The sequence below is a fragment of the Anas platyrhynchos genome, chromosome 27, assembly GCF_047663525.1.
Source record: "Anas platyrhynchos isolate ZD024472 breed Pekin duck chromosome 27, IASCAAS_PekinDuck_T2T, whole genome shotgun sequence".
In the NCBI taxonomy this organism is placed as follows: domain Eukaryota; kingdom Metazoa; phylum Chordata; class Aves; order Anseriformes; family Anatidae; genus Anas; species Anas platyrhynchos.
In genome coordinates this window covers 9,109,727-9,135,577 of record NC_092613.1, presented here as the reverse complement: position 1 = coordinate 9,135,577, position 25,851 = coordinate 9,109,727, and the positions used below count along the sequence as shown (strand labels likewise).

The following is a 25,851-nucleotide window of genomic DNA, read 5'->3' as shown; positions in this document are numbered from 1 at the left end:
TCAGCACTTACCATGCACCCGACAGGGACTGCTGATGGTAGCTTCTCCCGCTCTGCTGTGCAGACCCTCTCCCGGAGCCACTGCCGCAACATCAAACAGAAAATCTCCCAGTGGGAAGGGAGGACACGAGGGTGCTCCAGCAAAGAGAAAGAGCACCTGAAGGACTTTGGAGTAAAATACGATCCAGGCTGTGATGTTCTATCCAAAGTGAAGCCAGAACATACAGAGAAGGGCAGAAAGGCTGGGTCTAAAGATCCAAAGAACTTGGGCTTGGACTTCAGGGAAAATGCAGGGAGCTGCTTGCAGACTGATGACCATGATGACCTCAAGTCCTCTGCATGCAGCCTAGCTTCCCAAGCCCAGGAGAATGGAGAGTGGCAAGCAGGCTTCCTGGACCCGGGGGCAGTGCCTTCCCCAGGCAGCTTCTATGCCTTGCAGGGGCTGTGGAGGAGAGCAGATGCCTTTCTGCCTGGCAAAGCCCCACCAGTTCCCTTGGACCTGGAGAGGAAGCAAGGGAGCTGTGGCTCCACAGGAAGAGAACTTAGAGCTGAAGAAGTGGACTCGTTCTGTAGAGCAGAGAGGAGCATGAAAGACATTTATTCAGCGGCTGTGGGGCAAGAAGAGGAGCCAGCTGCTGTCCCACCACCTAAGCCCCGTAGGACTTTCCGCTATCTTGCAGAAAAGAGTGCAAGTGGCTACAGCAATGCTAGTGCTACCAAGGAAGCTTCACTGCAAAAGAAGCATGGAGATGACTCAGTGTCATCTTCCAACAATCTTGAGAAGACAACAGCCAGCAGGAGTATCAGAGGAAGAAGCCAGAGGTACATTGATTCATCTCTTCTGTATGAAACACGTTTCCTTAAATCAGTTTCTAGATGGGTGTGGTGGTTTTACTCAGGTGGGCAGCTGAGTTCTATCATGGCCGGTTTCTCTCACTCCCCCTCCTCAAAGAGGAAGGGGGAGAAAATACAACACAAAGAGCTCAAGGTTTGAGATAAGGATGCTTTAATTAAAGGGAAATGGGAGAGGGGAAAAAAAAAAAAGCAAAGGCCGTGCGGAAGCACAGAGAGAAGAAAAAAAAAGCAGTTACTGTCTACTTCCCATCAATGGGCAATGTTCGGGCCACGTCCTGGGAAGCAGGGCCTCAATACGCATCATTGTTGTTCCTGAGGACAGATGCTTCCACTATGACAGCCCCCCTCCTACTCCTTTCCCTTTCCTACCTTTTATTGCTGAGTCCAGAGTGGAGCATCCATGTGCTTGATGTCCCCAAGGAGGATCAATCTGTGCAGACTGGAGACTATAACTCACGGGTACATGCATTTGTCTTTAGAAGATGTTTTGCTGGTTTTCCTCTAGGAAATCCTTTGAGTTTGAGGACATCCACGGCTTCCGCAACTGGACGGCAGCCACCAGCTCCCACAAACTTCGAGAAGAGACAAATGGCACTGCAGGACCCAGGCTCATCTACACACAGTCAGAAGACAATATCTATGAGGACATTATCTGTATGTGCCTGTGCTTCTGGGGGATTTGCTCACCTTATTTGGGGGTAGCTAAGCAGCTGAGGAGGGAGGAATTAAGAGGAGAATGCATTGAGGACCTGTCTAGCTCTGTGACTTTTATAATCTGGATTCCTTGTTGATGTTAATAGCTATCTGCCTGTGAATAACTGTGCAGAGTATTTCTCTGTGTCTAGTTTCAGATGTCATGGAAGGTTGCTAGAAATGGCCTGTGTTAAACAGATTTCTTTATTAGCTCTTGACACCCCCTGCTTGAGTGCTGTGTAGAGATCCGTGTGAACACTGGCAAAATTAGCTTCTTTGCAACAGAGCTACTTTCTCTGCAGTGTTGGAAGTGTTCCATTTTGTTGAGTCTATGTACAGCTTGCCAAGTTGATGGTAATGGGTTAGAAGGATCTTTGTGTGTTAGAAACCTAATTCATCTCAAAACACATCTCTCTTCAAACCCTGTTCAAACTTGGCAGACAACTGCACAGACTTGTCCTAATCATTTTCCTTGCAAGAAATCAGAACTTTGTCTTCCTCCATAAATCCTCTGTCCCAGGTCCTACAAAAGAGAACCCCTATGAAGATACCAGAGTGATGCCTTTACCCCTGTGGAAGATCCCATCTGTCTGGAAGTTACCACCCTCCCGAAGCACTAGGAGGGCTCCCAAGGTAGGGGATTAAACTGTCATGTTTGGAGAGCCGTCCTCACAAGGGCCCCATTTTGTGCTCCTCCCCTGCTCTAATTCCCCAGTGATATGTAACTGTTTTTCATATCCGTTTATTGTTGTTTTTAATGTAAATGGTAATGAATAGTCATGGCAGTAACAATTGATAAAGCTGTTAAGGAGCAAAAGAATAGGAACAAGAGGGTGTTTAGGAGATATTTCAGTGTACAGGATGGGGGTGGGAGGGAGAGCTTGGTAGAGCAGGACATTGCAGAAAATTTATAATTTGTAATCTCTTCTTTGGCTCTGAACTTGGACCAAAGCTTAATCCCATGCTTAACCATCTCTTTCAATATTATTTTCTAGCTTCCCCCAAAACCTTCCTTCTTGAGTCGCAAAACTCTTGAGCTGCAGCCCTCCCTAACAAATTTGCAAGGAAAAACGGTGAAGGACACAACATTGCCTGTCACATTGACTGAGTGGAAGCTGTTCCGAGCAGCAGAGGCTGCTAGCAGGAGAAAGAACTTGCCCTGGGTAAGATTTAAACTTGAAACATTACTTCTTGCATTGTATTTGAAACTCTTGCTGCTTTGTCTAGCACCTCTACATGCTTCGTAAGCAGTCATGGAGCTGTGTGTTAGTCAGGTGAATGTTGATTAGTACTGCTGTATGTGTGGACAAATGATCCCCTTGAACCATTTCCCATCCAAGTAGTAGGGCAGATACTGGGAGATCAAAAAACAGAGGTTCTAGCTAGGCCAGTGGTAGTTTTGTTGGCCAATAATTTGCAAATGGGATAATGGGTCAACGAGATCAGTGCTGTATGTGAATGTCAGCTGTTCGTAGTGCTTTGTCCTTTAAGGCTTGTTCCCAATGCTTCCATGAAGTGTGATGATGCTTGTTTTGTGGTGCAGGAATGCAGGGAAACTCTGAGCTAAAGGGCCAGCCCTGTACAATTCTGTTTGAGTGTACTTTGCTCCCCGTGACTTTGCAGACTGACCCCCAGTGTTCTCCCTTCAGGAACTGAGTTATTAGGCAGCTGGCAGTGAGGTGCTGCTGTAGGGAGATGGCTGGGTCCTTGGTTATTTGTCATATTGGCTTGTGGTTCTTGATTTCCACTGGGAACATACTTTTGTAGCCTTTTCATATTCTAAAGGTGAAGAGCAGCTTATTAGGGATAAGCCCATTTCACAAAGCCTTCCAACAGTTCTCCCCTCTGCTGATTCTGGTTGCTCCCTTCTGCCTGCGTGCCAGAGATGGATATGCTTCTGAGGCCAGAGTGAAAAAAGCCTGTAATCCATTTTTGCACTAGAGGATTAGGAGTGGTTGTAATTCTTATTTGATATGCTGGTAATCTTTCAAGATTCTGGTATTAGTTACCAGCGTGTAGAACGTGCTATAGAAGGACAGCTGCAGCTACTGCTGTGTGCTATATGTGTGACACTTGGTGCACAGGACTCAAATTCCAGTTGTGGTAATGGCAAAAACTTGCTTTTGTCATGGGAAAATCATTTAACTTCTGCAGATCATTATTTCTTGAGCATATACACCCAATTTGCACAAGACTGTGAGGTAGAGTTGGACAGGTGTAAAGTACTTGTCAAATGTTAAGTGTTTTAGAATAGCAAGGAACTTTTACATGTGTTTTGTAAACAAACTGTAGGCTTGGAAAGTCAGGAAGGAGTTGGCATTGGCAAGATTATAAAAATGCTGTGATGAACAGTATCTTTCTTTTGGAGGGGGAAAATATAACATTCGCTAAAGCAAACCTACTTCAAAAATCTGGTAACAATTTACATGCAGGAAGCATACTTTGCTGTCAGGAAATTGAGCCAAGATTGCTCAAGAGATCAAGAAAAGGATTGGAGTCTAAAAAGAACTTTCTTATTGCTTAAGAAATGCATAGGTGCCTCAAACACACCCAGTATCTTTCGCTGATGACTCAATTGTACAAAAATCAGAAGAGAAACTGAAAATCTTTACCCCCCTCTACCACCCAGTGTAATTTAGAGGAGGCAGATTTTGGAAGAGAAGCACTGCCTCCTGCTGTGTGCTGTTTTCTTCCTTTCAGCCTCATGTCTGTCTAGTGCAGAACACTGCACTAGAACATAGATCTGAAAGAAAGAACCTAAGTATAGCTTGCTGAACTGGGGATAAAGGCTAGAGCTGAAAAACAGGTTCCTTGCTGAACATCTTCCTTTTTTTATGCAGTATTTGTGGTGACAAATGACTGTACCACACCCTGCTATGTTCAGTAGGAGCATTTAATGAATCCTTCACTTGAGACAAGAATGAACTTGACTTGCTGTCTACATTTTAAGTAATTCCTTCACAATGAAGTGATAGCAGTCTTTGACATTCAGAATCGATGAGCCAAATTCAGCACTAGCAGGTGAGGATAGGAGTCCAGAGGAACCCATGTTACAGAAAACATTAGGACTTTGGTTTTAAGGCCTTTGTGACTAATGGAACGAGGGTTAGTAGCACTGACCTGGAGTGACAAATGCTGACACTTCCTCAGTTTCTGTAGCTTAGTCTCTTTTGGAGTGTGTTTGTTTCCCCAAATTTTTCTTCCAGTGGATTAGGTCTGTGGCATAGGCCCATTGTTCAGTCCTACTGTCTTTGTTCACCTGTGCAAAATGAAAGCACATAATCCATTCAATTTAGTAACCTACCCTAACATACAACTACAGCAGCAAATAAACAAAACAAACAGACATTTAAAAAAGCTGCACTGGGAGAGCTTTGCTTTTCCCTGGTCTTGGAAAGAACTGGGGTGCTTGAGAGCATGTGAAGTTCAGAGTCCTTCATGATGGGGGGTTTTTAAGATACATTTGCAAGTACCTCTGCAAAAGAAACTGAGGTCTGATGCAAGACAATTTGCCACTTCTCATGTCTGTTTAGTAAGCAAAATATGACAATTTCCAGATTGTATGTACAGTTCCGTGTCAACTTTGAGTCGCGCTAACAGTAATCTCTCTCTTGCAGCAGAAACTGTGCTTGTTCATTATCCAGTAAGTTGTGCTAAAAGTACTCTAGCAAATGATCTTTGAGCCAGGGTTCCTGGCAGGACTTCAGCAGCCTTTCCTAAGTATTGTGGTGCTTCATGATAGCTCTATTGGTCTTCAGTGCTGTTGGCACCTAGACCTTTTTCTGGACCCTGATATTAACCTCTGCTTCTGCTTTGGATTTCAGTTGGTACTAAGAATACAGGAGATCTTTGATTCTAAGCGTGGAAGGAAGAGGGTGAAGTTGCTCAGTCCTGCTGGGAGAGTGACTCCAACAAAAGGTATGGGAGGTCTCCAGCACCATTCTCTTTGCTACATACTTGTTGAGTGGCACAATTCCTGTAGGTCTTGGGGTACTCTTAACAGGCCAGGCATCACCACCTCCTGCAGCTCGTGCTGGACTGACTCAACAGTGCTGAACCCTGTGTCTTCCAACTGAAATTCCTGGACTTTCAGCACCATAAGGACTGGCAACGCTTTACTAACATAAGTTTAACTCTTAGGAGTGGAAGATTTTCCTGTAGTCTGTGCCTGAAGAGCTGGAGTAGTGGTTAAAAGTACTTCTTCAAAGAAACAGGGAAAACAAAAAGTCCCTGCAAAACTGCTTGGCCCAAGAACTCTCTGAGAGCTCCACTCTTCTCTTTTGTGCCTCTAAAATGGTATTATTGTTGCCTTCTGAATTACTAGCAGTGGTATGATTTTTCTTTATCGTATGTTCTGTTCAGCAACTCTGGTAACTTTTATAGCAGCATCAAATCACCACTTGGTTTCTGTTCTTTGCCGGTGTTTGGCTGATCTACATTCGGCTTACTGGAAACAGTGACTTCAATCAACTCTACTTCCTGAAATTTACTGTTTTAGCACGTTTGCAAGTAGCAGTTGTTCTTTGCTGATGCCTTGAGCAGGATAGATGAGCAGACCTGAGTGATGTTGATCTGATGAGTCTAAAGTTTTCTCTTTCCCAGGTTAGGGTGTTGCCCATCTTCCTTCTCCATGGCTAATAAGCGAAAACTATTTGTGTTTCAGGTGAAACCAGTGGGAATGAAAGTGATACGGAAAATCAGCCAAAAAGTGAGTGAATCACAGGGGCTGGTCCTGTCCCCATAGCTCTACACATTTGGCTAAGCTTCTAATGGGATAGGCACACTGACTTATCGTGGCTTCTGCCAAGACAGAGAAAGGGCACATCTGAGAGGTAGTGTGGCCAAGGCTGGGAGCTGTTGCCTTGATAAATCAACTTCTATTTCTTCCACTTCTCCTGAGCCTTTCAGGTTTAATGCCGTTAATCTGCTAATGGCTAGCAGTAGATTTATTTTTTGGGGTTGGTAGAATCACACTTATTAAAATATCTGTTGCAGTAAATTGTCTACAGATCACCGTTATTGATAACACTTGAGTTTATTTTCCCACTATTTCCTTCCCTTGGCTCTATTTTATATTTAAAGTGTTGTGAAATGCACTTTTCTGTGGGAAGAAGTCACTTGGTTGTTTGTCTGGTACCTTATTCCCAAGTTTGATCATAGGCCTAAACTGCAGACTTGAAATAACTACTTGGTCTTAACTGGTGTGTGAGGAACCAAACTGGTTTTAGTTTCTATTGCCTGTAAGGTTTGAATGTGAAATGGTAATGGTTTACCAGCAGCCATGATAAGGGACTTTGTCACATCTAGTGAAAAGGGCCAGTGTAATTGTTTTGGGTGTTTCATTTACTTAGCAGAAAGCATTCAAAAGGCTTTAATGTGGAGCTGATATTGAAGTTTCACCTTTTTATGTTAAGGAGAGTAATAGAGAGTGAAAACTGTCTGCAGAAATACAGTGTCTGTCACTATCTGATACAGGAATTGTTTTAAGTGTCCATAATGTGTTAGGGTGCCTGGGCCATAGGAATTTCTTACATCAGTGTTACCTGTGCATGTGAGTTGGTCTAGACATCTCAGCCTGGAAGCTTGGTCTGTCTCTCTTAAATGGCCGTGCTGCTTTATGGGCTAGCTGCCTGAAGCTTGGCAACTACCGAATTGATGGTGCTGAGCTTTTCATGGCCTTTCGTTGTTGTTACTACTGTGTGATGTTCTGAGATGCATAGCCAAAAAAAAAAAAAAAAAAAAAGACAGGACAGGTGGAGAGTGTTTGTTATCAGGCAGAAGAGATTTGCAGAGTTGCTGCAATGCCATTGGTCCTGTAGCTGTGCACTTGACAAGTTGACACAGGAGTCCAAGGCTAATAGCATGTAGCAGTTCTGTGACATTAGGCGAATGCACCCATTTCTTTTCCTTTTTCTAAAGGTGATGGTGATTCCTATTCTGTGAACTGTAGGTGTCTGGCAGTAACGGTCACAGAATTGTTTTGGATTTGTTCCCTTCTTCAGGTCGACACAGGGGCCTGCTACTGGTGCAATCAGCCTCCAAGAGGAACCCACACTACCAGACACTGGAGAGAGATTTGATAGAGTTTCAGGAGCAGCAGCTGTTTGAGCTGTTTGTAGTGGTGTCACTGCACAAGAAGGCATCTGAGATAAAATACACACCACAAATCATACAGCAGTTTCCCAGCAAGGTAAGAGCTGAGGGGAAACCTCCTCTTGAAACACACACACCCAGCAGCTGTTTATCTTTCCTCCCAGTGTGTGTCCATTCCTAAACTCTATACCAGTGAAGCTGGGCCAATGGTTAGGGTACAGGTTTGGGATATGAAGCACCTTGCTTTGTTACAAATGTATTGGTTATTGTTGGACATTTGTTTGAGTATCTTTCTCAATTCTCTATCAATGGGGAATCAAGTGATATTTTGGAGCTCAGGAAGATGGTTCAGAGGCGATTTGGTGCTTACAAAAACACTGGCCTTTATTCTGGTATGGATACCACTATCGTGGCAGATTGCTTTGTTTCCTTGTCTGTGGGACCTTGATGTGCCTTATATCTCTTTAACAAACTTTGACAATTAATACAGATGCAACTGCTTCTTGACTGTCCAACTATGTAAAGATCAGCTTTTAGGCACTATACTATGATTAACTACAGTATAGTGGGTAGGACTGTCTGGAAGTTGGGGCATATGGCAAATCTGTTTGAAGAGCTCAGAGCTGAGAGAATATAAAACCCAAGAGAGCTGGAAGACTGTTGAGAGGTCTTTTTAAACTGAAAATAATTGCCTCTGAGGCAGTTAATGAAAATAAATCTGTTCCGGCTAGCCAGTGTGCTTTTACCTGCATGCTTAATTCCCATTGGATGTTACAGGTTTGTCTTTTGTTGGAACTAGGAAGGTTCATACTGTTTTTGTCTGGAAAAACCATAAAGCCATACTATATTGTGCTACACTGCCAAGGCAGCCTGCAGGAGAGAAAAGGGAGTGCTGTGCTTTGTTCCCAAAGCTGGCATGACCTCATCCAGGTAGTTTGTGATTTATAAACAACGAGTAAAGCAGTTGGACTGATGATGTGCAGGGCTAGAAGCTCAGGGATTTTATGCTTGCTTACACTGTTCTGGAAAAACAAAAAAACAAAACAAAACAAACAAACAAACAAAACACATTACAAGGACATGTCTAGTAACCTCCAAAACTGGAGGTGAATTATGGAAATTAAACTATTGTGAACTAGAACTTTTGAAACAAAGTTTCCTTCTGTCTGTCATTTGGGCTTAACCAAATGGGAGACAAAGTTGGTGTGTGTGATTCTGAATTATGACTCAGTGTACACATTAGCGTGAAGTGAAGAGGATGATATGTTGATGTTTTCTTCTGTGGTTCCAGCTGGAACTGAATGTTCAGTTGTCAGAATCTAGGCTTGTATCTGCTGGCCTTCCACTGAAATCAGATCAGAACTAGTAATTCTAGCTGTGCTACCAGGAGTAATCCAGTGATTATTAAGAAATCTGAATGTTATCCAAACCTTGTTCATGTTATGTTGTCCAACAGCATAAGTGTTTTGTATGCAAATAACTTGAGTGTCAGATGTGAAAATGTTTTAAATTCACAAAATTAGTAAGGGACCATGGCCAGAAAGAGAGTGCACAGTCTTGATTGATGGGTAAAACTGAATGCCCATAAACATCTGCCAAAAGTGCGAACTTCAGGGTGTTAGAAGGAAGAAAGGAATGCAACCAGATTTGGCTTTTCCCTGGTGCAACCTCTCAGACTCTTCAACACTTCTGGGAAGGGCAGTACATTGTTCTTTCCCTGTTGTCTTAGCAGACAATCAGACCCAACTGTACTATGTGGCTGTTTAATGGCTTTTATATATTCACTGAAAATAATAATAATGATAAAAATTAGGGTTTATGTGTCTGCTGCTCAAATTTTGGTAGGTGACTTCATTGGGACAGTTTATTGTGTTGGGATTTTGCAGGACGTGTTATCCCATAGTTATGCAGCAGTGATTATTGAGGTATTTTCATTTACAAATATGTCTTCTGTAACCTTGGTCATGGCTCTAAATCTTACTCAGTTCTTACCACATCCAGCAGGATAATTTTAAAAAAGTCCAATTAGCAGTTAAGTTGCAAGAGGGAAGTAGGTACGTGTTATAGTCAGGATGTGTTCTCCTATACTTGTGGATTAGCTATCTGATGGTTCAGCATTTGGAAGTGTCAGGAAGATGCTGTCCCCCGTTGTTTTAAATGCTGCAGCTGTGTACTGCACTTCAGTTACTTTAAATGTATGTTACTCCTCCAGCCTGAACATCCCTTCAGACAGTCAAAGGATACTGAAGAGAGGCTAAAGGTCATTCCCAAATTCTGCTTTCCAGATCCTAAAGACTGGTTTCCTGCATCACAACTTACAAGGTAAAGACTTGTTGCATACTGATGTCTGAAGTGGATAATGCTGAAAGCTCAGATATTTGCAAGTTCCCAGGACCAGAGGAACTGCAGACAAAGCCAGCTAAAATGGGAAAGGCTGAGTCCCTAAGTCCAGTGAAGGGGAAAAGTGAGATACAGAAGTGGACTCAGAAGTGCCATGTCTGCCTGAGCATCATCTTTTTATTATAAGAAGGAAGTTTGTAATATCTGTTTAAGGCCTAGCTTGATGAGTCCACAGTCTGCAGGTGCTTTTACAGCTGAAGAGAGCCTGATGTAGCTTGGCTACCCACAGCAGAGGGGTCTTTGACATGACTAGAAGGAGGGATGGCATATAGTTTGTGTGGTGCACATATGACTTTGTTTGTCAGTCTTTTGTCTGAACTGCATAGTCAATTTAACTGTGACTGTTCTTTGTTTCCCCAGTGAAACGTTTTCTTTTGTTTTGACGGGTGAGGATGGCAGCCGCTGGTTTGGGTACTGCAAGAAGCTCCTGGTAAGCATTTGTGTATTGGATGTAGTGTAAAGAATGCACTGATAAATGCACAGTCAAGGGCAGATTGTGAATTGGCAGTAATTTCCCACGTAGGTTCTGTGGCTCCTGTGCTGCTGAGGTTACAAGTCATTTAATTGCATAAGGGATGGACCATGATGATGCCTGGTAATACAGTGAAGTGGGTTCCGGGTGTGAAAGCTCCTAGAACTAGTAATTGCTCAGGAATTCCGAGTCAGAATTGTAGAGGGAATTATGGCAGAAAGAATACTGTGAATCAAATAGATTGTAGGTGTTAGGTTCTTTATTATATCCATGTTATCAACATAGCCGTTCTTATTGCCTTTCAGCCAGAAGGGAAGGGGAAGCGCCTTCCTGAGGTATACTGCATTGTCAGCCGCCTAGGCTGCTTCAACCTCTTCTCCAAGGTGAGACGGGGACTTACTTCATGTCAGACATGAGTCTCTAACAACCTGCAAGCACCAAGAAGTAACTGGATGCTTCTGTCCAGTCTAGAATTGTTCAGCAATTGCAGTAAATTCCAGCAGTGTGGTGCTTCCTTGCTGTTTTTGTACTTTGACGGGGCAAATAAAATCATACTGGGGCTGGGACTTGTCAGCTGATATACTGACAACTACTTCTTCAGCAAATTATTGTCATGAAGTGGTTTCTAATACCTGGTATTACTGATGGTGCTCCCTTCATCCTCTTCCATGACTTGGAAATGGAAAATCAGTTTGTGAGAGGGGGGGAAAGCTCAGCTTGTTTTTCATAGCACAAAAAGGAGAGTAGATAAAGGAGGTAAACCCTAGAGAAAGCTCTTGCAAGTAAAGAGCAGCTATTGCAGGAGAGTACAGGGGCAAGTTGATGATGAAAGCTGATTTCTAATAATTGGAGCACTTGAGATTAAGATTGGAGGTATCTGTTACTATTTGATTGTTCAAACATTTGAGAGGAGCTTACATGAGAATCATACGCAAGGGGGAAAGAGGCTGTTAGTGTGTTGGACCCTTCAGGTGTAGCAGTGGAATGGCATACTCGAACATAGGCCTGTATCTCCGCTGGTTTACAAGCAGGCATTGAAACTGTCTGATTTATTTTCTTGCAGATTTTAGATGAAGTGGAGAAGAGGCGGGAGATGTCCCCAGCTCTAGTACACCCATTTATGCGTAGTGTAATGGAGGCGCCTTTCCCTGCTCCCGGGCGCACCATTGCTGTAAAGAGCTTCCTGCCAGGAGCAGGAAACGAGGTAACTGCATTCAGGACTGCCTTTCATGTGTTGTCTGGTGTCTCGGGGCCATCGTGGAGTTTTGCAGATTGCACTGTAGAGTGACGCTGTCTGCAAATCTTCATTCTGATGATAATTTCCTAAAATCTGACTGGAGCTTGTCACAGAAACTAGCTTCCTGTTGAACCACACTGCAATAGAAGTGATTCACTGCTTTTTTTTAAAGGAAGAACTGATTGAGAGTCCTTTGTATTACTCTGACTTGGCTGTTGAGGTGACACGGGTTCAACCTGTGAGAATCCATCACTTCTACTTTCTGGTCAGGTCCCCCCTCATGCATTTGAACTCTGTGCTGTTCTCCCAGGTTATGGAACTCTGCCGTCCTTCAGATTCTCGACTTGAACATGTTGATTTTGAATGCCTGTTTAAATGCCTAAGTGTCTCTCACGTGATACGGGTCTTTGCCTCTCTCCTGCTGGAAAGGAGGGTGATCTTTGTTGCTGACAATTTAAGGTAAAATAATGAGACTGAGTAACTAGTTGTTCCTGAGAGATACTGCTTTTTCTTCTGTTTAGGTCTGTTTCATGTGCAAGGTTGTCTGACTTGCTGTAAATAATTTCATTTTAAAGCTTTTTTTTGTAGACTCTCCACAAAATGTTTACTTAAAATTTGGAGAATGCATGAGGAAATAAGTGAATGTGTCCTTTACCTCTTAGGTCTGGGTTGATGCTATTCCTAGCTCCCCATGACTGATTTCAAAAGTGGACGCATAGGGTTTCTGTTGATGCATAAACAATATATCTAAATTACAATTTTTTTGAGCATTTCTAACCTATGTCTGTAGCTGAGCACTGAAAGACACATTGACAATACACTCTATGCTTCTCTTACTTTTTTTTTTAGCACCCTGTCTAAATGTGGCCATGCTGCAGTTGCAATACTTTATCCCTTCACTTGGCAACACACATACATACCAGTCCTACCAACTTCTATGATTGATATTGTGTGCTCTCCGACCCCATTCTTAATTGGCATTCTCTCCTGCTCGTTACCACAGCTCCAGGACCTGCCTGTAGAAGAGGTGAGAACTGGTTGAAGCACAGTGGAGGGACAATTTCAGTGGTATTAGGCTGACCTCACTGGAGGAATCTCTGTGGATTCTGTCTTTAATATATAAGTCTTAAACCTTTCTGAGACAGTTTGTGACTTGTGAGATACATGTCAGGGTGTTCCATTGCTATTAAAGATAAAAAAATATTGACTATTCTTATAGGCAGGCTGGAGTTATGTGAAACGTGTGGTTTGTGTGTGACATCCCCTACCACTGGAGAGAAAAAATAAATAAAGAAATGGCAGCATATGTAGTTAAAAAAGTTAATGTGTTTTGTACATCTTTTCCCAGGTTCTGATTGTTGATCTTTGCACTGACAGGTTTTTGCAAGAGGTGAGTGAAATAACAGCACTAATCACTAATGTTTATGTGCCAAGAAAAGGCACCAACGAAAGGAGGTGTTAGCAAGAAATCAACAAAAGCTGGTTTTCATATGTAGACTCCAGTGGTTGAAGAAATCTCTTGCGTTCCCTTTTGATCACTAGAGAAGGAAACAAACTTACAACATCTTTGTTGTAAGATTGAGGTTTCATGAGATACAGAGAGAGCACTGAAGCCAAAGGTGCAGCTTACCTGAGCTGGATTTAGAAACAGATACCAGGATTCTTTTCTGCTTTCTGTCTGTCTTTCTGTGGACTTGTTCTCTACAGGGCTTTCTCCTCTCTCGTCTAGTTGGGGTATTTGTTTTCTTTGTTCTCCAGGAGTGATAGTCTGAGACAAATAATTACAGTTCACTTGCAATTCTCTGCTGGCCCCAAACTTTACCTAATGTGCTGGAGGTGCCTTCTACATCACTAGACAAGTCACTATAAACTTACTGGAGTACTACTAGTTCAGGAGGATATTTGCATCTCCTTTCCTTTGCCTTACTGTTCTGTTTCGCGTTGCAGCCTGCAAATGGAGAAAGGTATTAAAGGATTGTTTTCTCACTAGAATGTTGAGACTTGTCATATTTTTCGACAAACTTTTGTTGTTCTATCACAGTTTGTTTTATCGCTGGTCTAATTAGCATGACTCCATGTAGATGGTATTGTATACATTGTTCTGTATTGGTCATTTATGTATTGATTCTACATAGTCAGAAGGCACCGAGCAAATGTTTTTCATGTCTCTGACAACAAGACAAGTGTATTGTCTCCACTGAGATCTATCATAGCATATATCATAGGGCAACTTCCCTCTAATTGTTTTAGGCATGTTATGAGTATTTTTTAGCAGTTCATGAAGAGAGGTTTCTGTCGAATAGACATAACAGAAAAGCTTTAATGGCCACTTTTCTGTTTAGGTATCAGATGAAGATGAGATCCTGCCTCATAAACTGCAGGCTGCACTTGTACAAATCCTGGAGGAACGAAATGAAATCTTGTCACATGAGCAGAGCTGCATACAAGGTAGGTTTATGGAAAAATGTTTTCACATCTTCAATTCTCTTCAGCTTCCACGTTGTTGCCATAAAAGTGTGCAAGTGGAAATAAGCATTAGGAAACCCATTTTATAAAGCTATTTTCCTGTGACCTTGCTGAGAACATCTTTATTTTGTATGTGTTATAAAGAAGTCTGCTGTCCTAATTGTTCCTCTTTTTATGATCAGTATATGTAGAGCTCTTGTTTTGCTTAGGCCAAGTGCATCATTTCCCATGGAAAGTTTTCTGTAATTTTCCTGAAGTGGCTGAGAGCAAGTTTTTCTTGAACTCAGAGCAGGTTTCTGTACTTTAGAAGATTATGTGACATTATTTTCAAAGTTGATCTTCCTTATAATGCTTCAAATAAATTAATGTGTAAAATCTGTAAATCTGTCTAATTTGTAAAATAATTAGATTGTTATGAGTTTACTGTTTATTAGATACTAGATACTTAACAGGGGAAAAGAAACTATGAATGCTTTCACTCTACTGATAAAGCTTCAAAATGGAACCTGTGCCAGCAGATAGTTGACATGGGAGAGAAATCTTAATATTTGAGCCAAGGGCTGCTCTGATATTGAACACTCATATGAAATTTCATAGTCTGAGACAGCCAGCCGAAAAAGCAACTGCTGCCCTTCTTTTAAAGAGGATTGTCCAAAGTGGTGAATGCAGAGTGAAATTTCTCCTCTGCTGAACTCTTTTGTCCTCCTCACAGGTGACATGCCTCTGAACTCCTTGGTCTCTGAAGCTTTTGTGCAGTTCTTTGTGGAGATTGTTGGTCACTACTCCCTGCACATGAACGTCACAGAAAAAGGGGAGCGGGTGTTCCAGCGGGAACTGTTCCGTAAATCCCACGTGTCACGCAGTGTGCGTCATTTCCTGCACTTCTTCATGGAAACGCAGATGTTTGCAGGGTTCATACAGGATCGAGAACTAAGTAAGAATGTGGTCAAAGGTGAGGTTTGATTTTAACTTCTTGTTTTACAAACTCACTTTCAAAGTATAATGTCATATAACAGGACGAGGCCTTGGACAACCTAATCTGTTAGGTGGCATTCACCCCTGCCTGTGCCAGGGGGGTTGGAATGTGATGGGCTTTAAGGTCCCTTCCAACCCAAGCCATTCTATGATTTTATAACTTTTACTCTTAAAAAAGCCTTTTGTCCTGGCAGGTTTTCCCATTGGCATATGTAATAAAAGCCAATTCAGTACCTAATGGTGGTGGTAGAGGGACAGTTGGACCAGATAGCCTTGGAGGTCTTTTCCAACCTTAACGATTATGATTCTAATAGCTCCATGCCCTTCTAATTACTCAGAGTTCATCTTCTTAAGCAAAGAATTTTTTTTCTGCCTCTCTTCTGTGGTCTTGATCCTGTAACTTACATTACATATATGATTTCCGTTTTGTAATGTTGTCATTGATGATACGACATGCCATGTGCTGAGAGACGGAATGCACTGACTGGCTGCACGCTATTTTTCTTCTTCAGGCCTTTTTGAGGTCCGTGCCTTAGAGTATTTGGAGAGTGTTACGGAGACTGAACCAACTGGAATGAACAAAATCCTTCGCAGTCTTGGTAAAGACATAGCTTTGTTTTTTGTCCTTGTTCTTTTAAATAAATGTAGCTATTGAACAAGTCACAGAACGTTAGGGATTGGAAGGGACCTTGGAAGATCACCTAGTGCAGTCCCCCTGCCGGAGCAGGAACACGTCCAGGCGGGTTTGGGAGGTGCCCACCTGCTGGGCAGCCCGTGCCCGTTCTGTCCCCTGCAGTAACCCTACGCAGGTCGGCTGGACGCGTTGGTTACCTCCTGTCCTTGCGTTCCTCCTGTCTTTAATTGCCTCTGCAGGGGCCACAAAACACCGTTGTGAGGCTTTTATTTCTAAGCTTCGGCAGCCCTAGGTGAGGTGTGCGGCCATCCTCAGCCCTCGGGGCTGTCTGACCGCGCAGCCTGGCCTTGCTTGGGGCTCCCCTCGGAGCCTGCTTTGGGGGGGCGCGCTCCTGCCGGCAGCGGCGGCCCCCGACGCGCCTGCAGCCCTAACAGCGGCTTCGTTCTCTTTGTGTCCCCTCTGCAGGCAGCAAAATGAAGTTTCTCCAGAAGAAATGACCTCGCGCTGCTGCGGGACAGCAGAGCGGGGCCGAACTCCTCGCGTTTGGCTCCGGAGGGGCCGGGCTCTAATAGCAGCCGTGCCGCCAGCCCGCCGTGTCCGAGCCTCTCTGCGGGAAGGGGCGGGCAGGGGCGGGGCGGGCGCCGTCCGGGGGCGGGAAGGGGCGGGGCGGGCCCGGCGCGCAGGCGCCGCGGGGCGGAGCCGCGGGGTCGGCGCAGGCGCGGGGCGGGGCCGGGCCGGGCCGGGCGGGCGATGGCGGGGCCGGGGCTGGTGGCGGGCGAGGTGGTGGTGGACGCGCTGCCGTACTTCGACCAGGGCTACGAGGCGCCGGGCGTCCGCGAGGCGGTGAGTGCGGGCCGGGCCGGGCCGGGCCGGGGCCGGGGCCGGGGCCGGGAGCGGGGGCGGCGCTCCTGCCTGACGCCCCGCGTGCGCTAGGCTGCGGCGCTGGTGGAGGAGGAGACGCGGCGGTACCGGCCCACCAAGAACTACCTCAGCTACCTGCCGGCGCAGGACTACAGCGCCTTCGAGGTGAGCGGCCCCGGCCCCGGCCCCGGCCCGCGGCGCCGCTCCGCGCCCCTCACCGCCGCTCTCCCCGCAGACCGAGATCATGAGGAACGAGTTCGAGCGCCTGGCGGCCCGGCAGCCCCTGGAGCTGCTCAGCATGAAGAGGTGAGGGGCTGGGGGGGTGGCGCGGGGGGCGGCCGGCGGCCGGGGCTGAGCGGGCGGGCGCTGTGTTCCAGGTACGAGCTGCCGGCCCCGTCCTCCGGCCAGAAGAACGACATCACGGCGTGGCAGGAGTGCGTCAACAACTCCATGGCACAGCTGGAGCACCAGGCTGTCCGCATCGAGAACCTGGAGTTGATGTCTCAGCACGGCTGCAACGCTTGGAAGGTGTACAACGAGTAAGGCGTTCCCCGACCTGCTGAGCCTGGCCGAAGGGCTGGCGCTCGGTTGTCGTGTTTTCCGTGCAAGGCCGGTGGGAATCTTTAGGATGCACCCTGGAATAATGGAGTCCCTCTGAGAGAGCTGCGTGTGGAAGAAAGGAATGCTGATCTGAAAGAAAAGGAGCTTTCTCTGTGGCCAAGAAGTACCCTGTGATTCCATAAATCTCAATCCTGATTTTTTTCAAGTTACAGTTTTGGTGGCAGATAGTTGGTAATGGGCTGTAACTACGGATAACTAATGGGAATAATGAGTCCCCATGAAATGGCAATTCAGTAGCTGAAAATAAAAGTGATGTGCTGCTGATCTTCCTCACCCTGCAGCCATTTAGTAATAAAGTCGTAAAAGCCATGAAGAGTTCTAGAAAGTGTGGTTGCAGGAATCTCCAGAGCTATTTCAGGCAGAGAACGTAAATGTCTGCTTTTAAGAAGGGTTAGCTTCACTTTTAAGTAATGGTGTAGACAAAAGGAATGTGAAGCTTACCTTTTGTGAGAAGGCAAAGGGTTGTTTACCTTAGGAGAAGGGCGTTAGGTAGAGAATCTTTTAAGTTATGTATCAGGAAGAGAAAGGAACTGTTTCTATTCTAACAGTTTGATATGGGGGGGGAAAGCTGATTACTGGTAAGTTTACAATGAGAATTAAAAGACAGACAATAAGTTAACGAGATGTTTCAATACAATTCTGCTGATAATAGTGCAAACTAACAGTGAAAAACATGAAAATAAAAAGTGATTGACTAATGGATGTAGTTTTATGATATTGTCAAGGGTTGAAAGTAGTGATTAGTGAAGGTTTACATCTTAAAACTGCACGTATTATGATTTGAATGTTTTTGTATCGTTCCCTTCAGGAGTGAAGAGCACAGACTGGTGAGGCCAAGTCTTATACTTGCCTTTAGTGACATGCTGCCTGTTTAAAGAGTCCAATGGCAAGTTGGGTAAACGAGGCTGATCTAACAATTACATGTTTTGCTAATGCTTTGCTTGCATTCTGCTATTAGGCATCTGGTTCATATGATAGAACAAGCCCAGAAAGAGCTTCAGAAGTTGAGGTGAGTCATTGGTTTTCATAGTCTCATACTGAGGTTGGAAGGAAAGTGGAACAATATTCCCCCCCCCCCTCCTTGTGTACTTGTGTATCAGCTGCTACAATGGTCAAGGGAAAAAAGATCCACCCCTTCCCCAGACTATGACATTTATAATACCTGTTGCACTCAAAGTAGGTATGGTTTGATTTGATTCTGTCTGAACATGTGCTCTGAAGAAAATGAATTCTGGTAGGATCCTCTTAGAAATGCAGTTGTGTTTTCGTTGCTGATATGCTTTTAACGCGCAGTTGTCTCAGGGCATGCTGGCTGATATTGAGTTAGTCCCGTCATTTTTAAAGTGAATGCTTTAACAAGTTTACAGAGGTGAAATAGTCAAAAATGGTGGTTGTATATTGAAGTGATGTACCTTCATAACTTTGTCTGGACAGGATGCGATGGACTTAGTAAGTAAAGCTTTCAGATATGCGTAAATTACCATCATTTGCAACCTGAAGATAGGGCTGTATACCGGTAGAAGGTGGGGTTGCATAGCCAAGTCTTATTTTTTATTGGTGTTTGGGTTATCTGTGATTAGTGTCTTAGAATCAGCATGGAAAAGGAGCTCAAGTTGGGAAAGTTAAAGGAGCACCGTGGTGTTGTATAAGGAGGCTAACAGGAAAAGTAACTTGGTCTCTAGGTAGTTCCAAGTATTCTTTCTGTACTTCCCCGTCGATTCACTGAACAACTAAATTTTGTTAATGGTTAGCAGATCCGCTTCTCTGACTTCTTTCAGAACAAAACTGATTTCCTGTTCCCTGCATTGTGCCAATAGTGGTAGACTTGAATGTTTGAAGTTTTGGTTGTAGTGGGATGGATTTCTTTTGTGTATATTTTTTTTGTTGTTTTTTAACTTACATCAGGGTTCTGGATGCTGGTAGTGTATGGTGGTTAGGATGTTGACTACACAAGTAATGGTAGTACTTCTAGAGCACTGTATTTCAAGCAGCAGATACTACAAATTTTAAAGAAATGAGGCAAAAAAAACCAAAAAACAAAAAACAAAAAACAAAAAAAGACAACTAACCAAAACAAAAAAATGTATTTTTTCTTCGAGGAAAAACATCCAAGATCTGAATTGGCAGCGAAAGAACATGCAGCTCACAGCTGGGGCGAAGCTACGAGAAATGGAATCTACGTGAGTGTCTCGATTTTTTTCTGTTACATCTTCCATGGATTATATCTCCTGTGTGAAATTCCTTCATGCAGAACATCAGTTATCTTTCAGTACTGTTGTAAGAAGCTATCATGTGAACAGTGTTGCTTTGCACAGGGTTTTAAAAGGTGCCTAATTCAGTTACTGATTACAGTTACTGTGTCTGGGTGAAACTGTGTGGCAGATGCAAGGAGAGCTTATTGGCTGCTTGAAATTGTGTAAAACGTTTTTCTTAAACTTCTCCATATCTAAATATGGAGAATCTGGTTTTGAGCCTTTTTTTCTTATAATCTAGTAAATGAAATATTTTATAGTAAGGCTCGATGGGGTTGAAATCCCGCCTTTTGTCACCGTGTTTGTTCTAATGGCTGTTGATTTCTCACGTGCTGAGCAAAACGCTGCGGTATTTGGTGTCCTTGTGCTTCGTCCCGAGCACTTCCCGTCCTGTTCCTTTGGAAACCGTTAAACTCCACGTAGCACTGAAAGCCTTTTTCTCCTCTCTGCTCCCTTCCAGGTGGGTGTCTCTCGTCAGCAAGAACTACGAGATCGAACGGACGATCGTGCAGCTGGAAAACGAGATCTCGCAGATCAAGCAGCAGCAGGGGGAAGCCAACAAGGAGAACATCCAGCAGGACTTCTGAGGGCGCAGCCCGCTCCCGGGGCCGCTTCCTCTTTCTGTATTTCCCCTTCTGCCCCCAATAAACCGCCTTCTGCTCCGTTCCGTTGCGTTCCCTGCGCCCTGCGGCCCCGGGGGGGGGGGGCGGGGGTGGGGCTCCGCTGGGCTCCGCCCCGTCCTGCCGGCGATTGGCTGGGCTCCCGCCGCCGCGGGCCAATGGCGGCTCGCTCGGCGGCGCGATGACAGGTGCGCGCACCGCCCCGGCCGGCCGCGCGTCACGGCCCGCCTCCCCCCTAACCCCCCCGCGGAGCCGTCTCGGCCGCGCCTGCGCCAGCCTCGGCGCCGCCTCCCCGCCGGGGAGCGCGCACGGCGCGTGGTGACGCCGCGCGTGCGCGGAGCGGGGAGCTGGGTTCAAAGGAGGAAACATGGCGGAAAACAAAGGAGGCGGCGGCGGCGGCGACGGGGCTGCCGAGGCCGGGCCGGGCGGCGGCGGCGGCCCGGAGCCCGTGGCCGCGTCCCCCTCCGGCGCCGCCCCGCCCGCGCCCGCCGCCGCGCCCCCCGAGGAGCGGGACAGCCCGGGCGCGGCGGCGGCGGCGGCGGCGGCGGAGCGCGCTCTCGGGGAGGCCGAGGCCGAGGCGGCGGCGGGGCCCGGTGCGGTCCCGGGGCCCGGCCCCAGCCCCGTGCCCCCGCTGACGCCGGCGGCGCCCGGGCCCTTCTCGCTGCTGGACACCTGCGCCGTGTGCGCGCAGAGCCTGCAGAGCCGGCGCGAGGCCGAGCCCAAGCTGCTGCCCTGCCTGCACTCCTTCTGCCGCCGCTGCCTGCCCGAGCCCGAGCGGCAGCTCAGCGTGCCCGCGCCCGGCGGCGCCAACGGCGACATCCAGCAAGGTGAGCGCGGGGCCTCCCCCCCAACCCCCTCCCAGGGGAGCCGCTCGCGGCCCCGGCCCCGCGCGGAGGGCGCCTTCGCCGCGGCTGCGGCTCCGGGGGCTGGGGCCGTGCCCCCCGGGGGCCGTCCCGCGGCGCTCGTCGCGGGTGGCGGCTGAAACTTGGGAGCCGGCCTGCCCGCCCCGGCAGCGTAACGCGAATCGCGGCGGGTGTTCGTGCGCCTGGCTGCGGCTTTCGGGGCTGCTGCCGCAGAGGCGCGTCTTTGAGGAGGTGCTCAAGTGTTCGGGACTGCAGCGCTAGAAAAAATCCGTCGGAGTGAGCTCCAGCTCGGCGTTGTCACGGTATTACGGGTGCTGCTGTCCTGCCTGCGTGCCCGGTTTCCTGTGCCGGTGGGCTCGCCGTGTGTGCGCAGTCCAGCCGTGAGTAACTTTGGTGCGGTGGAAGAAGTGTGGATTGCACCTTCCAGGTGCTTTTGTTGAAATCGTAGCTTGAATCTTGTATCGTTCTAGTTCCCATGTTCCGGAATGCAATGGAAAAGCTTCTGGAGCTTTTAGTGGAGTGACTTGTGTGCTGTGGCCTACAGACCAAGCCAGAGCTCTGGCGAATGGCTTTTCAGCTCTTAACTGGGCCCTGTGGTCACTAGGACCTTGTTTGGTGACAGCTTCCTGCTTTTAGCAAGGAGTTGAGCCTTTCCTGTGTTGCGCAGTGATCTGCTCATGGGAGGTTCTCAAGTAATAAACCTGGCTTTCTAGTGACTCTTTCCTCCAAGCTGTTCAGAAGCAGTTCATCTAGGATATGGGTCTGAGAAGGTCCTGTGCTTTCTCTTTTATAAGGCTTTAAGTGTAGTTTATAAATACGGTAACTAAAGCACTCAGTTGGTCTTGCGATCCTTCTTGTTAAATTCTAGAGTTTATATTCTGTGTGACATGCATTAACGAGAGATATAGAACTTGTCAATTTAGGTTTATTATACTAGTAATTAGGAGGATGATTGGAGTGCATCTGTTAGGGTACAAGTGCAGGAAGAACATGAAGTATGCATGACGTAGGATGTCAGTTCTCATTGTGTATTTTAAGAATGCTCGATTGCAATGCTTTGGTGAAATAAGGCTTAATGTCTTGGTCAAAAACTTACAGATGACGAGAGCGAGGTGTGCGTAGGATCCGTGCCAGCAGAGATGTGTATGTGCCGTCTGTTGTGGTACGTGAGTGCATGGACATACGTATTAGTGCAGCAGGTCACTAGAGAACGAAACGCTGATTAACCAGAACTGCTGAGGTGCGGTTCTGTCAACATCTCTCTCCACATGTTGTAAATGGGATCAACTGAATGGCACACGAAATGCTCATCAGTAAATCAGGTTTAAAAAGAAAAAAAAAGACATTCTCAACGTACGGAGAAGTACCTTGCTGCTTAGTCATGCAGGTTCATTCCCTGTTGGCATAGATTGTGTTAGTCATGAATCCTGGTGTTACTTCCACTTCTGTAGTCTCCTTAACTGTGAGCAGATGTTTTTTCATGGAGGAAGAATTAATGGAAGGTAGTGCCCGTAGCTGTACCTGGAGTAGGTTGCGTGTAACTGCAGGCTATTCCTGCTGGATTATATGCTGTATGTGCATCTACACTTGCCTGCTCTTTTTTTTTTTCAGCGTGTCTACACCTAGTTAAGAGAGCTATAAATGTAATGGAAAAGTACTGCATTTTGCTTTTGATATTTTTCTCGTGGTTTTCTTAGTTTCAGATTTTGCTCCCTAAGAATTGTCAAGCACTTCAAAGAGTAAATATGTGTATTATTGGATAGTAACTGAGGGAGCTGCTTACTGGGAGTTGAGTGCAAGTTGGGTACCCACAGAGTAGTTCTCTGACAACAGCGTGCCACTGCTCTCAGAGAGAAAATCGCACGAGTGCTTGGAGGCAGTGGTTGCTGGTGGTCTGTATCGGCACCTCCTCTACCCTGTTGTCACTCCTTTGAGTCACTCCTATTCGCTAGCAAATACAGAAGAATGGTCTTAGTTCCTGAAAGTTTAGAAATGCTGACCAAACATAAAAACCAGAGTTGTGCCTTGCTGTGTTAATAAAGATGTAACTGGTAGGTTCGTGCCTCTTGCACTGATGAAGGAGAATCTGTGCAGTTTACGTTGAAAGAAATCAGAAGGCTTTGTGTTTATGTATTTTTATGTTAGGTATTTAACACACAAAATTGTGTCTTGTAGTCAGTTACTTTGTAAGTTGTCAACGTGCATTTTATTTGGTGAGTAGATGATTTCTCAATGCCTGGTGTTTCAGCTGTCCAACTGTACTCTTCTTTCAGGTTGAATAGAAGCCTACAATAAAATGCCTTGTCTTTGTGTTACAGTATTCTGAAATATGCGTATTTTTAAGATAAAGATTTCAGAGGGTTAAAGGTACTGCAAAACAGTTTATGCACCCACAGCTGCTGCTTTCCGTGGGAATATAGGTTGTTTAGAGTTTTTACTGAGGTATTTACAATCTTTCTTAAGAAGATTATCTCACTACAGGGAATGTGTGTTTCTCCCAGTTCCTTGTGAATATCGCAATCTGGCAAGCCTGTGTTAGGCTGAAAACCTGAAATGGAGCTACAAGATGCTTTCAGAGAGCCTAGGAAAACATAGAAAATGGGTAATATGAACGTATGTATAGTTTGAGGAACAATACATTTAATTGTGCTATGGAATACATAGCACAAATTGTTCTGAGATGATGAATTCAACTCCCATACCCAGGGTTTGTGTATTTAGAAATAGTGTATTAAATGACACCTTAAATTATGAAATAACTATTTTTTGCCTTTAGAAGGAGAAGATAAAAATGATGCTACATCCACACGAATATCACTTAACGTTTGGTAGTAACCTTGTTCTCAATAAGGAAAGTTGAAGATCAGGACCTGAAATAGACTGCTTAAACTATGCAAACACAGGTCATCTTGGCTTCAGGGACTGTCAGTACTCATCGCCTGACCTCTCAGGGCTCTTCAGCTTTCCTGTGCTTATGAGCGAGAGCCATCAGTGTGTTCTGGAGCCCAGCGAAGGCTGAATCCTGAAAGAATTTCTATTTATGTCCTGAAAATCTTGGTATGAATTAAATTTCAATCTCAATTAGTAAAGTATTTTAAAATAAAATCTGTTGTTTGAGGACATTCTAGGGTGGGTTTTGTTTTGTTTTGTTTTTATAATATTATAGTTGTCTGCAACTCTTATAAATTTATATTCTTTATTAAATATTATGTGTTAGTTCTATGCATGTGTAGTAATGATATAAGCAAGCATTGTTTGCATTAAAAAAAAATAAAAAGGGAGTTAGAAGTGGAACTTGAAAGCAGTTAAACTTTTTATATTCAGACAAATGGCAGCCTGATGGTGTCTTTCGCTTTACCTGTGCGGTTATTTTCTGTGTCTAATCCGTGAAACTAGAACAGGGGCTTTGATGTGTGGCTATTCCGAAACGTGTATTTGAACATTTAAATTTCTGGCAGAAGTGAGTATTTTGCATGTGCAGTAACCACTATTGATGCTGTCAGCCAATAAATGAAACCTGGCAGCAATTCATTCCTCAGAGGACCGCGCACATGCCAAGTTTGAGCTTAAAACGGAAGTTTGAGTTGTTAGATTGCACAAGTGCTTGCAAATATTTCCTGAACTGTGAAGCTTTAACATCGTTATAACAAGGTAAATATCTGAAAGGATTTGGGAGTTACTTATAGTTACTTAATGCTTTTGTGTTGGGAACCAGCCTGATACCTTTCAACCAAAATAAAAACTGTTTAAAAGCAGGTGTCTGGAATGATGCTGTTCTCTCAAATAATAGTAAGGGTTGTGGAAGGGTGGTGACTCGGCTGTCTGTGGATGTTTTGGTAAAGCCTTAGGTTAGCTCTAACCGATGCAGTAACTATCAACAGGAAATCTAATCCATTTCTTTAAAATTGACGTTCTTGAAGGAACAGGGAATCAGAGCAGGTGGTCAGGGACCTGCAGGTGTCTTGCTCAGCCTCTTGCCAAGCACAGGCGCAGTTAGAAGAGAGGAGGGTTGGTTAGGGCCTTGTCCACGTGAACTGTGACCGTCTACGAGGACGGTGATTTTATGGCTTCGCCGATGCGTTATGGCCATCCTTGTTGTAAATATGTCAAACATTAAGGTGATGCACGTTCTCCCTTTCCTCACTTGCACCTGTTACTCCTTCCACTGCACGCCTCCGGGAGGAGCTTGGCTCTGCCCCTGTGAGCCCCGCTCCCTGAAGTCAGGAAGCTGCAGGCAGCGGCGAGGTCCCTGGCACGGTGTGAGCAAAGCCGTTTGCTCCAGCCGTAACCTGTACGTGCTGGGTTCCAGCCTTGATCACCTTGGCTGCCGCTGCTGGGCTTGACCCTGGTCTGTGAGTGTGTGTGCTGTACTGGGGAGTCCCAAACTGGACCCAGTACCAGTTGTGGTCTCCCAAAGCGCTCGGCAGGGGAAAGGATCACTGCCTGGGCCTGTTGGCTGTATGGCTAATGCAGCCCACGATGCTCTTGGCCTCTTTTCTTGCAAGGACATGCTGTTCACTTCAGTCAACTTGTTGTCCACAGGTACTTAAAACATTATATTTTTGGGTATTAGAGTAAAATCAAACATAATTTTTATATTTAGGCTATGGATTTGCTTGAATATTGTGAAAGTACTAAAGGATTGAAAAAGATTTTCATCTTACAGACCAGAACTTATGCGGAAGGAGCAGGATGTTAGTTAAAGATACAAATTTTAGTATGTAAGTAGGGATGTTTAGGAATGCAAGTGTTTAGGCTCAATTTCTGGATAATCAGGAAGAGAGATACTTTGAATTTGATTTAAAACTGC

General features: G+C 45.4%; 3 protein-coding genes across 7 annotated transcripts in view; all 3 read left to right on the top strand.

The window, feature by feature from the left end:
• The first annotated feature begins 1 nt into the window (after window position 1).
• On the top strand, window positions 2–16,410 carry DENND2C (DENN domain containing 2C). Its single transcript, XM_005011712.5, has 18 exons — window positions 2–821; window positions 1,360–1,508; window positions 2,068–2,180; window positions 2,543–2,710; window positions 5,372–5,465; window positions 6,211–6,255; window positions 7,550–7,737; window positions 9,853–9,962; window positions 10,401–10,470; window positions 10,818–10,895; window positions 11,576–11,716; window positions 12,060–12,208; window positions 12,599–12,776; window positions 13,098–13,139; window positions 14,092–14,197; window positions 14,928–15,167; window positions 15,703–15,789; window positions 16,290–16,410. The coding sequence occupies exons 1-18, from the start codon at window positions 13–15 to the stop codon at window positions 16,319–16,321; spliced, it is 2,799 nt and encodes a 932-aa protein (XP_005011769.2). The 5' UTR covers window positions 2–12; the 3' UTR covers window positions 16,322–16,410.
• A 93-nt stretch (window positions 16,411–16,503) lies between these two features.
• BCAS2 (BCAS2 pre-mRNA processing factor) lies at window positions 16,504–20,220 on the top strand. 2 transcript variants are annotated; one of them, XM_027445020.3, is made up of 7 exons: window positions 16,504–16,667; window positions 16,758–16,850; window positions 16,921–16,991; window positions 17,063–17,224; window positions 18,265–18,315; window positions 19,406–19,486; window positions 20,019–20,220. In XM_027445020.3, exons 1-7 carry the CDS (start codon window positions 16,575–16,577, stop codon window positions 20,143–20,145), a joined length of 678 nt encoding a protein of 225 aa, XP_027300821.1. In that variant the 5' UTR covers window positions 16,504–16,574; the 3' UTR covers window positions 20,146–20,220. The 2 variants fall into 2 exon arrangements, with proteins under 2 accessions (XP_027300821.1, XP_027300822.1); XM_027445021.3 differs by lacking the exon at window positions 16,758–16,850 and having other exon boundaries at window positions 16,512–16,667.
• A 282-nt stretch (window positions 20,221–20,502) lies between these two features.
• Window positions 20,503–25,851, top strand: part of TRIM33 (tripartite motif containing 33) — a 31,983-nt gene continuing 26,634 nt past the window's right edge. For 2 of the 4 annotated variants that reach the window (XM_072028311.1, XM_072028310.1), the window contains exon 1: window positions 20,503–21,005. In XM_072028311.1, coding sequence (XP_071884412.1) covers window positions 20,546–21,005 — 460 coding nt within the window. In that variant the 5' untranslated portion in view covers window positions 20,503–20,545. The remainder of the gene's footprint in view (window positions 21,006–25,851) is intronic. The other 2 variants (XM_027445000.3, XM_072028309.1) reach the window with 2 other exon arrangements.